The sequence below is a fragment of the Rattus rattus genome, chromosome 7 (genome assembly GCF_011064425.1).
Source record: "Rattus rattus isolate New Zealand chromosome 7, Rrattus_CSIRO_v1, whole genome shotgun sequence".
Taxonomy (NCBI): Eukaryota; Metazoa; Chordata; class Mammalia; order Rodentia; family Muridae; genus Rattus; species Rattus rattus.
The window spans coordinates 113,828,775-113,842,157 of NC_046160.1; the positions used below are offsets into that span (position 1 = coordinate 113,828,775).

Sequence of the window (13,383 nt, forward strand, 5' to 3'; positions counted from 1 at the left end):
ACTATCCCCTATCAAATAACTATTAAATACACACGGAACGAGGCACAAAACTGAGTTTCAGGAGACGCCTCGCTCAGGTAGGGATCCAAGAGCCTTCTGTGGGACCCGCTGTATGTTCCAGGGAGTTCTGAAAGACAAGCGTGCCTCCAAGCCGAGTGAAATCAAGAGAAAAGTACGCTAAGTATAGGAAAATTCAGCAGCCTGGAGAGGAACCCTAAACAGGGGAGGGATGTGAGGCTCAGAGACAGGAGGACTTGCCCAAGGACACACAGCAAATTGACAGGTGGAAGTCCAGCTGTGCCACCTTCTGAAGCCGTGTATCCTTCACAGCCACCAAATAGAAGCAGGATGGAGGCAGCTCACGGTGAAGCTGGAGGTAGGGGGCGGGACCCCGAAGGTGGGGAAAGGGCGCAGGGGGCGGTCCTATGACGTAATTTCCTGGGTGTGTGCGTGTGCGTGCGTGTGTATAAAAGAGGGCATAGCATTGCTTCGGGGCTGCTGCTACCGCCACCACCATCACCGCCACTGCCACCACCACCACCGCTACCGCAGTGCTCCCACTGGTGCAGAGCTCCAGTGGTCACAGACCCACTTCCGCCATCCTCCTGCAGCAGCTCGCCCTCTCTTTCCGCACCGTCCGGCTCGCTATGCGCTCCGCCGCGGCTTTGGCGCTTCTGCTGTGCGCCGGGCAAGGTGAGAGGCTCGGCAGCGCGGTCCCCTCTCTTGCCCCAGGTCCCTTGCGGCGCCCGAGGATTCAGCACCTCGGACAGCACCAGGTCTCCTGCTTGAGTCTGGTCGCAAGACCTGTAATGTGGCCTATGGTCTCCCACCACACCCGGAGGAACTATAGAGCCTGACCCAACCCCACGGGACAGCCCACCCCCATTCACATCCGCACATCACCCACGGGTGCCCTGGTTCCACGCCGACCAAGGTCACTGGGGGGAGATAGGGGACTGGCACTGGCTCCCCATCCCTTTTCCTGTCCTTCCACCCTCCAGTCTGTCCTTGATCTCTTTCCTCACCCCTGCTCTTTCCCGCCACGTCTGGGGTTTCTCCCCTTGCCTGCCTCTGTCCCTACCTCAGTCCCACTTCATGGCTGGCCTTGTTTTCATTGAACTTGATTTCGGCTCTGCACTCCCATGGGAAAGGGTTGAGGCTCTTCAGAGCAGCCTCTGAGCCGACCCTCTACCCTGGGGGTGGGGCGCAGCTTGGAGGGGTAGCAGAATCAATTCAGCCAAGTTATTTGGGTTTGGGTGGGGATCAATGGGGGGGTGTTGGTTGAGTGGGTCCCTTGAGCCTCCCAAAGGGAAGGAATGGGCTTCCCTGGGTGCAGAGATAGCCCCAGTCAGCAATCTCAGACACACTCACTCACTCCGCGCGTATGTGTGTATGTGTGTGTCTCTCTCTTTCTCTCTCCAGTCTTTGCCCTTCCTGTGAACAGCCCTATGACAAAAGGAGACACTAAGGTAAGAAGGAATGTTGGGGTATCCTGGGAGAGGGAGGGTGCCTTGTGGACTCCTCATGGCCAGTCCTTAGGCAGCTGCAGAAAGGAGCCTGGCATGGAGCCAAAAGGCAGCACTGCAGCGGCTGAGCCTGCACAGGGGACAGCTCGCACAAGAAGGCATCAAAGAGCTCTTGCTTCTCCTGCTGTTCAGCTACAGTGACTTCCCAAGGCCCATGTCTCACCTGCTGGGGCCTGGGACCAGGGACACTGGTCTGAGCCAGGACCATAGTTTCTTCCTACCCTAGGTGCACAGACCTGCCTGGTTGTGGCCTCTCTTTGGCATTCCTCTTCCCCCACACTCTGCCTGAGGCTTCCTCTGGCAGTAAGAAAGAAGGCACATCAGATGCTTGGACTGCATTCACAACAGAACCAGGGGTGTTCTTCCAGCGGAGGATCGGAGAGTTCTGTTCTCTGTGTTCTGAGGGCTGGCTTCTTCCGCAAGAGGCCACAGTTTAAAAACTGGGTGTTAAAGGGAACTCACCATTTATTTGTTGAATTGTATTTTGTTGTTTACTTGTTGTTAACTGTACACAGGCCACTACTCATTCTAGCTGTGCAACCTTGGAAAATCCATCTATCTATCTATCTATCTATCTATCTATCTATCTATCTATCTATCTATCTATCTATCTATCCCTTCTCCTCCTCCTCCTCCTCCTCCTCCTCCTTTTCCTCTTCTTCTTCTTCTTCCTCCTCTCCCTCCTCCTTCTCCTCCTCCTCCTCTTCTTCTTTTTTGGAGCTGAGGACCGAACCCAGGGCTTTGCGCTTGCTAGGCAAGCGCTCTACCACTGAGCTAAATCCCCAACCCCTTCTCCTTCTTTTTGAGAAAGGGTCTCTCTATGTAGCCCTGGCTGTCCCTAGAACTCACTATATAGACCAGGCTGGCCTTGAACACAAAGATCCACCAGCTTCTCCCTCCAAAGTGCTGGGATTAAAAATATGCATCACAATACACAGCTCCCCAGCCTTCATAAGGCCCCTTCCCAACTCCTGTCTCCTGGTGTCTGCCCTCAAAGGCTGGTGGTTGCCAGGTACTCTCTATGCAAAGTCTCGTGTTGGGGAGACAGGGTATATGCTTCTAGGAGATATTTGCCAGATCTGCTCCTGTACTACACCATAGTGTGGCAGCAGGGGTCAGGGCGCCAGCATCTGGGGAAGACCCGTATGTTCCCTTTGATGTTGTTATGACTACATCCCCTGACAGCCTTTGCCAGCTTGCTATCCTGGAAGCATGGATTGAATGTCTCAACCTCCCATAGACACAGCCTCCCACACCTTTACTCCTTGCCAGTGTTGCCTGACACATGTCTGGCACCTCCTGCTTCTCTCCCCAGCTGCAGGCTGTGGAAGCAGGTCTGATGTGCTTCCCTCCCTGAGCGTGCGTGTTTGCACCTCACACTGGACCAAGTGTTTCCCACTGGGTAGGAGTTCTCATCCCAGCTTTGCCTGTGAGGAATCCAAGGCTCAGAGAGACTAAGTCACTTGCTCAAGGCCACAGAGCTAGCACAGCACACAATAGAGAGCACCAACTTCAAAACTCATCCATGGTGCTTTGCGACCCGCTGCGCCTCACTGGGTTGGATAAAATGAATATTCAGAGAGGTGTCTTATGGGTCTGGTCTGGACACCCAGATATAACTAGTTAGTAATCCCATATGGCCAGGGCATTCTTCCCATGGAACGATGTGGAGCCACACAATGTGGCTGCAGAATGGGAGGTGGCCCTGTTTCTGGCAAGTTCAAACCCAGGTGGGTTCGTGTTCTTCGGTGGGCAGCCTGGAGGAGCTGAGCCATTGGAATCTGCTGGACCCCAGCCGTTTGCACGAGGTCCTTTTAGGTTTCAGAGGCAGCACCATCCTTGGATCCATCCTAAGAGTGAGACGATGTCAGGCACCTGCTCCTACCCCTCCCTCAGCAGTGGTTCCCTCGAGATGTGTGCTGGCCCATGCAATTCGATTGGCCCACAGTAACATCGTGTGTGTGTGTGTGTGTGTGTGTGTGTGTGTGTGTGTGTGTGTGTATGTGTGTGCATATGTGTGGTGTTTTCTCTATGGCTCTATGATCTTGTTATGGAAGCAGATCTGGGCCCCATGGCCTCATGCAGACAACACAACTGCTCTTCTGGGAAAGTTGCTCTGGCACCTCAGGGGCTGAGCTCCATGTTCCTACCAGCCACACCCCGCCTTGCTGTCTCCCAGGTGATGAAGTGTGTCCTGGAGGTCATCTCCGACTCGCTGTCCAAACCCAGCCCCATGCCTGTCAGCCCTGAGTGTCTGGAGACCCTCCAAGGAGGTAGGAGTCAGAGGCTGGAGGAGGAATTGGGAGGCCAGGGTGTGGGTGGGTAGCTCTTGACAGGATTAATCATCTCATCCAGCAGTCATTGCCCCAGGGCCCTGCTGTGTGCTAGAATCTGGGGAGGACACATGGATCAGTGACAGCTCCTGGGACCCTGAGGTTTGTAGACTCTCAGAGGGGACATAGGGTAGTTAACTAGAAGGGACTGGAACAGCAAGTTGCAGACAGGCCACCTTGAGGACCAGGGTTCTGTGTGTTGTAGTCCCAGTGTTTGGAGTCTTGCTGACACCAGGAGCCATTCTATGCATCTGGGGTGAATACGGCGTTGAGTGGGCCTAAGAAAGACCACATCTTTCCAAACTGACAGTCCAGTTGGTCTAGCGCAGGATAGCACTGGGACAGGTAGACGAGGAAAGATGTCAGGGGGTGCATACAGAGCAGGCAGCACGGAAATGGGAAAGAGAGTATTTATACACTCACTGGAGCCCAAGGCCCTCAGCCCTTTCCTTGGAGGCTGGGACTAGAGTCAGCAGGTGACCTTTCTGCTGCAGTAGGAAGGTGATTGACATCTTGGAGATGAGGAATTTCCAAAGCCTTCTACCAAGATCCAGGCTGTCGTTGCCTCCTGGTGAGTTTCCAGGATAAATGCTTGAGCTCAGCTGTAAGTGTCCACACCAATCTCTCTCCGGGGCTGTCCTCTGGAAGCCACCAGTAACCGTGCTCTCTCCCTGCAGATGAGAGGGTCCTCTCCATCCTGCGACACCAGAATTTGCTGAAGGAACTTCAAGACCTGGCGCTCCAAGGTATTTCAGCACCATACACAGTTCCGCACAGAAAAGCCAGCCACAGAGCCTGAAGGGACCTGGGTGGAAGTCGAGTGTACTCTTTCAGGGGCTCGGTTCCAGAGCAGAAAGGTGGGGCCCTACTATGCCTGGCTCCATTGTCTGTACTACTAAGAGCTCAAGGCTCAGAGATTCCCCCAAGGTCACAGGGAGTAGACCTTGTTAAGAGCAGACACAGCTCTTCGGACATTCCTCCGCCTCAGGTAGTCATCCAGGAAGGCCCAGAGAGTTCTCTGCAGACCCAGAAGTGAATGAACCCACCCAGAGAGAAGGCTTTCGTTTCCTTGTGGACTCTTCGTTCTCTGGGTAATGGGGGAGGCTAAACACAGACCACATTCTAGTGTGTTTCAGACTGAGACGTAACTTGCCCCCAAGAGATTAAGAAAATCCATAGACAGGCAGTAGTGGCAAATGCCTTTAATCCGAGTTCAAGGCCTGTTGATCTACAGAATGAGTTTTAGGACAGCCAGAGCTACACAGAGAAACTCTGTCTTGGAAAACAAAGAAAGAAAGAAAGAAAGAAAGAAAGAAAGAAAGAAACAAACAAACAAACAAACAAACAAACAAACAAAGTAACAAAGAAAGAAACAAAGAGAGAAAAGAAAGAAACAAACAAGCAATAAACACAGAAAAAGAAAAGAAAAGAAAGAAAGAAAGCAAAAGAAAAGAAGGAAGGAGGGAAGGAAGGAAGGAAGTCCATAGACATATTTCAGACAGGAGTGTGAGACTGGGGTCTCAGTGTTGAAGGTGGGCAGGCTAGACAGCAGGCCAGATTGAGACATTCGTAGGCCGTAGTCTCCCGTCCTTCCTGTTGGAGGTGTGCTGTAGGTGGAGCCTAGGGCTTCATGCATGCTAAGCAAGCACCCTACCAACGGAAGCCCAGCCCAGCCCTAGAATCCATGATATACTCATGGTATCCCCTGGCATACGAGAGTGGTGGGCAGTGCTGGGGTTGTTATAACCAACTTTGTCCTGGCTTTGTGTCTGTTTTGAAACAGAGCTCATTGTGTAGCCACGCTATCCTGAATCTGCAGTCCCGCCTCAGCCTTTTGAGTGCTGGGATTGCAGGCACGTGCCAACACATCCACCATGCCAGGTCCATGCACAATGCATTGTGGGCCTGCCCCTTAAACATGGCCACTTACCTCAGGAAGAAGCCAGGGTGGAAGCAGGGCTGGGTGCCAGGCAATCTGGTCTCCTGGGTGGCGTTTTTAAACAAAACATTAGATATTTTAATGATAAATTGAAAATTAACTATTGGGTAGATATTCTACTTAAATAATGAAGTATTTCAACGGAGACTACTAGAGAGGAGTATAACCTACTCTACATCCTCACACATATGGATCTAACAATACACAGCATCCAATGCACACAGGGTTGTTTTCCATTATGAGGGTGCTGGGCGTGTCTTTGGCTGCGTCTCCATCGTCACATTCCCTCCTGGGTTCTTGCATTCACCACGAGTCTGTTTATAAATGAGCACCTGAACCTTGGGGAGCCCATGTTGCCCAAGGTCACAGAGCTATGGTATGGCCCGGGGAGGCCTGGAGCCCACTGTAGCTGGTGTAGGCTTACTTCCCAGCCTACAGTGACCCCACAGCTACAGAGCTGTGTCTGGATTGCAGCCACAGCTGCAGGATACTCAGGGCAACATCTGTAGCAATAGCTGCAGGGGTTATGGAGGCAGAAGGACTCTGGGCCATGTAGGTATAGCCTTGGGCTCAAAGGTAGACATAGCACTCACTTCTTCCTGGACCAGACTTGGGGTTCCAGAAGAGTGGAGGTTGCTTAACTAAAGAACACCCATGAGGAGTCCAGGTGTGCTATATGGTCTTAACGATTCCTTATTGTTCCTGCTGCCTTGGAGACCTGTCTGTTCCATTTGGGCCTTTATTGCTCTCTAAGGTATAAGTAGAACATTCTCTCATTGCCCACTGGGGACACTGAGTCAGAGGGGGTGGTGTGGCCTGATGGGTAGAGCTGAGAGCCTGCACCCTCTAGGGAGGCCTTTGGTGTCATGGACATGTCAGGGCTTGGCCACATGGGACCTTCCCTTGTCCCTTCCTGCCAGGTGCCAAGGAGCGGGCCCAGCAGCAGCCGAAGCAGCAGCAGCAGCAGCAGCAGCAGCAGCAGCAGCAGCAGCAGCAGCAGCAGCAGCAGCAACACAGCAGCTTTGAGGATGAACTCTCAGAAGTGTTTGAGAACCAGAGCCCTGCAGCCGAGCATGGAGGTTAGTGTAGCCAGCTAGGAGGGGAGGGGGCTACAAGGAGAACAGTGGTTCCCAGAGGATGCTGCTTTCAGAGCAAGAAGGTGGCTACCATTCCCTTCCCTACACAAGGGAAACTGAGGCCAAGAAAATTAAGTCTCTTGGGAATTTGAATCTGGCTTTTATCCAAAGCCAGTGGCTTGTCTTGTACCAGCGTCTCACTCCAGCGGCTGCAGTAATTCTGGACTAACCTCGTGGCTCCTGCCAACACAGACCCTGTTTCCTGCTCCTGTCCACCTGGGACTCGATGCCATCTTAGGTGAAGGTCTTGAGGGAGGGGTCAGAGGAGCGGGTTCTAAATACAAAATGACCTGGGTCATCCACCATGAAGCTAAAGGGGTCATCCTTGGGCAGCTTCCTATCCTAGAAATACAACAAACTGCAAACTGGGATTTATTTTTCCTGTCGAAAGTGGACAGAAAGACCAGTTCCCAACAGTCAGGATGTGGTCATCCTCTGGGCCAAATCTGTCATGCTGTACAGACTCCGATGTACCAGTAGGTCACTGTGGTGCTGTGAGAAGGGAATAGTGTAGTGTGTGTGTGTGTGTGTGTGTGTGTGCGCACATGCACTTCATGCACTTACACATGTGTACACACAACTGGGGGCTTTAATGCAGAGAGACCCTGAACTTGGCATTTGGAAGCATGAACAAGGCGAACCTCCTGAGTTTGAGGAAAGTCGGGTGTCTTGCCCGTCTGAGCATCATTTTGAGTTTCTGTGGACGGGGTGCCCTGAAGCCCCGGAGACAAGTCCATAGCACACACGCTGCCTCGTGGGGCTTTGTTCAGCGGTCCAGAAGCAGGAGGGATTTTTACTCTTAAGAGGCTTTCTTCAAGAGAGCATCTTTCAGTGTAGCTTTGTGAGGACTGATCACACAAAGCTCAAGACAGAAGCTGTACACAGACATGCAGGGATTGCCTCGAACCCAGAAAGGTGACATGTTTACCCCAGGTCTTTCTGATCCTTACAGTTCTGGGCTTTATCTTCTGGGGTAATTTTCAATTATGTTCATCTTCATTTTTGCTTTCAAAAATCACACCTGGTTTTGAGAAGCAGAATTAAAGAAGCCCAATTCGATTGTTTTCAGATCAGACTCCGATATGAATGGGTAACTTCAATTCTTCTCCTGGGCTGGGCTTCCTGGCAGCCATGACATCTGATGGCAGCTTCGGACTTGGCCTCAGGAGTCCCCAAGGGCATCTGGGTCCCCTGCTTGACTCTATCCATTTGTGTTTGTAGATGCAGCATCAGAAGCCCCCTCCAAGGACCCTGTAGAGAAGAGAGAGGATTCTGACAAGGGGCAACAGGATGCCTTTGAGGGAACCACAGAAGGACCCAGACCTCAGGCCTTTCCAGAGCCCAAGCAGGAGTCCTCTATGATGGGACACAGTCAGTCTCCAGGGGAGGACACAGCCAACAATACCCAATCACCAACCAGCCTCCCCAGCCAGGAGCATGGGATTCCACAGGCCACAGAAGGCAGTGAGAGAGGTCCCAGTGCCCAGCAGCAAGCCAGAAAAGCCAAGCAAGAGGAAAAAGAGGAAGAGGAGGAGGAGAAAGAGGAGAAGGTGATCGCCAGAGAGAAGGCTGGGCCTAAAGAAGTCCCCACGGCAGCATCCAGTTCTCACTTCTATTCAGGCTACAAGAAGATCCAGAAAGATGATGATGGTATGTATGGGGACAGGACCTCAACTGATAAGTCTGGGAGATGGGTGGGTAGGGACCTCACGCCTGCCACCTTCATAATGACCGTGAAAATGAGTGGGGGGAACTGTCAGGGAGTGGGGGAACAAGTGGTTATATGATTTTCCCAAGGCTACACAGCTAATTTAAGACAAGGTGCGGTTCCAAGCCCAGTTTATCTGACTCCTGAACCACGTGTCAATCACTCTTCTACACCTGGGAGTAAGAGGAGCTTAGGGGGAGGTGCTTGGAGAATGGAGAGATGACAGGGTGAGCTTCAGAGAGGGGCTCTGCCAATTCCTTTGAGCTTGCGAGGGTCTTGCTCCATGCTCCCGGTGGGGCTGGCTGGACCCTGCATGGTGTGCTTGGCCTTAGAGGTAGCTGCACAGAGGACCTTGAGGAGTGGCAGGGCCTGAGGGAATGGCAGTCCTTCCTCACTTCCTGTTCCTGCCACCACCTGCTCCAGGTCAGTCGGAGTCTCAGGCAATGGATGGAAAGACAGGGGCTTCTGAAGCTGTGCCGTCTGAAGGGCACTCTCAGCAGGAGGAAGATGGGGAAGAGGCCATGGCAGGGGCCCCCCAAGGTCTCTTCCCAGGTGGGAAGGGCCAGGAGCTGGAACGTAAGCAGCAGGAGGAGGACGAGGAAGAGGAGCGTCTGTCCAGAGAATGGGAGGACAAGCGATGGAGCAGGATGGACCAGCTGGCCAAGGAGCTGACAGCAGAGAAGCGGCTGGAGGGGGAAGATGACCCTGACCGTTCCATGAAGCTCTCCTTCCGGACCCGGGCCTATGGCTTCAGGGACCCTGGGCCTCAGCTACGCCGGGGCTGGAGGCCATCTTCCAGAGAAGACAGTGTGGAGGCCCGAGGCGACTTTGAGGAAAAGAAGGAAGAGGAGGGCAGCGCCAACCGCAGAGCAGAGGTTGGTATAGGCAAGGGTAGCTGCGCCCAGCAGCCCCTCCCCCACTGAGGTGACACGGTTCCTTAGATGGGTCCTGGAGAGGTGCTCAGATGGGCTTGGCATAGGGGGACAGCCGGCTTATAGCAGGGGCTCTACAGAGTAACTGGGTCAGGTGGACAGACCTGCCTGAGGGGCATGGAGTGAGGACATTGCCTCTCCTGGTATGTGAGCAGGGCATTGGGTCATAGGGTCAGCATGGTGCTTAGCAGAACTTGCCTCTTAGGGGTCTCTCAGGATACTTCTGGCCTGGGGAACTGGGAACGGATGCTAAGGGGCCAGTGGTGACCAAGTTAGACAGTCTGGTTGGTGGCCATGTCCTCCAGGTCCCCAGGCAACTCAATTGTACCTCCTCCTGGGTTCAAACTCACATCTAGCCCACAATGCCATAGCAGGGCAGGGCTAGCTGGACCTTGGTAAGCAGGTAGGGAGGCGTGGATGGGGCTGGCAGACTTGGGTTCCAACTGGTCCTGGCTGTGTGACTTTGGGCAGCTGATTGCCCCTCTCTGGGTCTCATTTGTCCCCGTTTGTGAGATGGGAGTATGGAGTTTCTCTAACCTTATTCATCATAATCAGAACATGACCTTCAAAGCCCTAATATACACAGGGCCTCTAGAGCAGCTGCAAAGGTGGTATAGGGACATAGAGATGTGACCTCCCAGGAGGGAGGTGAGAACTGGGCTTCTTGGCAGGGCAGGATACCTCTTGAGCTGGTGGGGCCTGGCTAAGCTAGTGTTCCGGAGGGAGTTGGACTTCCATAGGGAACCTGATCTATCAAGGCTCTTTTCCAGTCAGCCAGAAGAGGTCCTTCCTTAGGTCCTGCCCATGTCTTCTGACATGGGACAGGGTCTTGTCAATACCTGAGAGCAATCAGCTCCTCTTAGGAATGGGCATTGGCAGAGAGCATCTGCTTTTGGAGGTGGTGAAATGAACTGCACCCTCCAGAGCCCCAGCTCTGGCCCCAGAAGAAGATGGGACAGTTTCAAAACCCCCTTACCCACCCACAAAAGCTTCTTTCTCATGGACAAGGGGAACCTGCCATGAAGAAGTGGGGGGCCCTGGGTGTTATGGACACGGTAAGGTGTGGGAGAGTCTTGTTGGACCCTTCAGCACAGAACTCATACACCAGGGGCTGCTCTAAGATCAAGGGACCTAGAATCCCTAAGTCCAAGGCAGCCACTGTCAACATTCTGTGGCCGTTGCCTTGTCAGGACAGTGTAGAGGCTTAGAGGAGGGTGTCCTGTTTCCCTGTCTGCCCTGACCGGAGTGTGGGATCCTCTGGGGTCAGGACCATAGGTCAGAGCCCAGCTGTGGGCAGGTCCATGGTGATGCTGCTCTGACCATTGGACCAATCGTCACAGAGGCTCAAGTGGGACTGGCTGCACCCTGGGAGCCAGCAGTGGTCTTCAGGCTGAGGAAGAGTCCTAAAAAGGAACTACATATCCTGAAAGAATAGGCTCCTAGTGGTTCAGAGTCCCAAAGAACAAAATGGGGGCTGGGTGAAAAGCCACGGGGGCCTTGGACATAACGGTCTCTAGAGCGTCCTAGCATTACTGGGTGGCATCATTGTACCTGGGATGTGGCCAAATCTCCTGGGGCTCCGAGGCAAAGCCACTCTTCTGAGGCTAACAGCTAAAAAACATCAGGGCCAGCCTGGCACACTGTACCATCGACGCTTTTAACATGGGCCAGCCCCCAAGTGACCCTGTCTGTTCCCTCCTAGGACCAGGAGCTAGAGAGCCTGTCAGCCATCGAGGCAGAGCTGGAGAAGGTGGCCCACCAGCTGCAGGCTTTGCGACGGGGATGAGGCACTGGCTGGTGGGGTCTGGCCATGGCTTCAAGGCCCAACTGCTGCTCAAGTAGGGAGGCTTCCAGCCGCAGAGCCCAGGTTACCCCTTGCCCCTTCCCTTCTCTTGTTCTCAGCCCCTGCCCTGGACACTTCTGCAGGGCAGCCCTGAAAGTCAACACAGATTCCTTCTCTGAACACAGGCAGCTTTCTAGAAGTTTCTCTTCCACCTTCTAATCCACGGGGCACAACTGCAGTAATTCTGATCTTTGGGCGAAAGCCGAGAACTCCTGACTAATAAGATATTCCAGATAAAATTTATTGAAGGAAGAATAAACCTGCTTTGGGCTCTTTCCTTTTCTTTTGATTATTTTTCTTCATTCATTTTTACTCTGAGTTGGGTCGGACTGGGTCTGAGGGGCAGGGTGGTTTCTACACTGGGCTGGGTGTGTGGTTTGGGAGACTCCGTTCTGGGCCATTTCTGGGGCAAGCGACTTTGCATTGTGGAACCTCAGTTTCATCCGTAGATGGAGGCGCTTAGCTGCCCAGAGTGGGGGTGGAGCTGAACACCACCACAGGGGACTTCACCCCCTGCTTGCTCATCTCCCAGCCATGCCTGAGTCAGGTACTTTCTGCTGAGAATGTCCTCCTGGACTGTCCCCTAGTTACCTCCATGCTGGGTAGAGGCGGACAGGCTCCAGGATAATACCTCCCATTGGCCATAGGCTGGCCATGCTGGACTCCCTAGCATAGCTCCTTGCTGCTTAAGTCCACAGTGCCCATGACCACAGGCTTGTGATGTGCGTGGGACCACAGGGTATCTGAGGGGTGGGGCAGGAACAATTTATTGAAAACAGCAGGTCTTAGGTCCAATTTTGAAAAGAGGGAAACAGAGGCAGAGAAGATAAAAAGGCACATTGAAGTCTCAGGTAGAGGGTACACTCCCTCCCCATCCCACTCCCCTTTTTGGTTTTAAGACAGAGCTTTTTTGTTTACACTTGGATGTCCTGGAACTAGCTGGCCTAGAACCCAGAGATCCATCCACCTACCCGCCTGAGCTGAGGCACACGCCACCATAGCCCTACTGACACACCACCCAACTTTCCTTTTCAGATGTATTCATTTTATTTTGTGTGTTTTGCCTGCATGCATTTCCGGGCACCATATGCTGTCTGGTGCCCTTGGATCCCCTGGAACAGGAGTTAGGTTTATGTGTGGTTCTGCTGGGTTCAGTTTTAGGCAAACTACCTCATCCTGTTCTCCACCTGTGCACCTCAAACTAAAAGCCAGGAGATGGTGATGCTAAACATGAGGGGATGGCCTTAGTCTCAGCAGTCAGCCTGTGCGAGGCCCTCCTGCCGGGAAAAGCATGCACACTGTGACTTGAGAGACAGACATTGCTGCTTCCCCAGGCAGAACCAGCTCTATAGAGTTCCAGCTGTTTTGAGGGCTGGGTCCCAAGAGTCCTCGTCTGCAATGTGCCTCAGACCCCCCATGGAGCACTACCTGGAGTGCTTGGCCAGCTTTTGCTCTCCCAGAGCCTCGGTTTCCCAATCTGGAATACTTACCTCTCTACTGAGGTAACTGTAAGGTTTGACAAAACCAGACAGCACAGACTAAGAGCTACAGCAGTGCGAGACATGGTAGGATAGTGGTGGGGTGGGAAGTCTTAGCCTTAACTTGTGAGACCTGGCTTCCCGCTGCAGTGCAGCCTGCACCGAGGTGGAGACTCCTGTATGACGTCACCGCCGAGGCGTGGTTCTTCACGTTATACCTCCTGATAGTTATATAATTACACAAACTCCCATCAGGCCTCCAGAGACCAAGAACACCCACCAACCAAGACTAAGCGGCAACAGACCACAGGGGCACTGTATCATCAAAGGACCCCATCCCAGACACAAGCCACCTGCATTGTATCATGGGAAGGAAAGATGCAGCCCAGGTGGGCACCGACAGACGGCTTCGTAGGCAGTAGAGGGCCAAGTACACTTGGTGTACAGATGTGCACAAGATACATGGGGAGGCAAGCAGCAGCCATCGC

At 53.2% G+C, this 13,383-nt stretch overlaps 1 protein-coding gene across 1 annotated transcript; it reads left to right on the plus strand.

Annotated features, from left to right (window-relative positions):
- The first annotated feature begins 432 nt into the window (after positions 1 to 432).
- On the plus strand, positions 433 to 11,692 carry Chga (chromogranin A). The gene is made up of 8 exons (XM_032908276.1): positions 433 to 693; positions 1,423 to 1,469; positions 3,706 to 3,799; positions 4,537 to 4,605; positions 6,719 to 6,877; positions 8,156 to 8,584; positions 9,066 to 9,517; positions 11,277 to 11,692. The coding sequence occupies exons 1-8, from the start codon at positions 648 to 650 to the stop codon at positions 11,358 to 11,360; spliced, it is 1,380 nt and encodes a 459-aa protein (XP_032764167.1). The 5' UTR covers positions 433 to 647; the 3' UTR covers positions 11,361 to 11,692.
- The last annotated feature ends 1,691 nt before the right edge of the window (positions 11,693 to 13,383 follow it).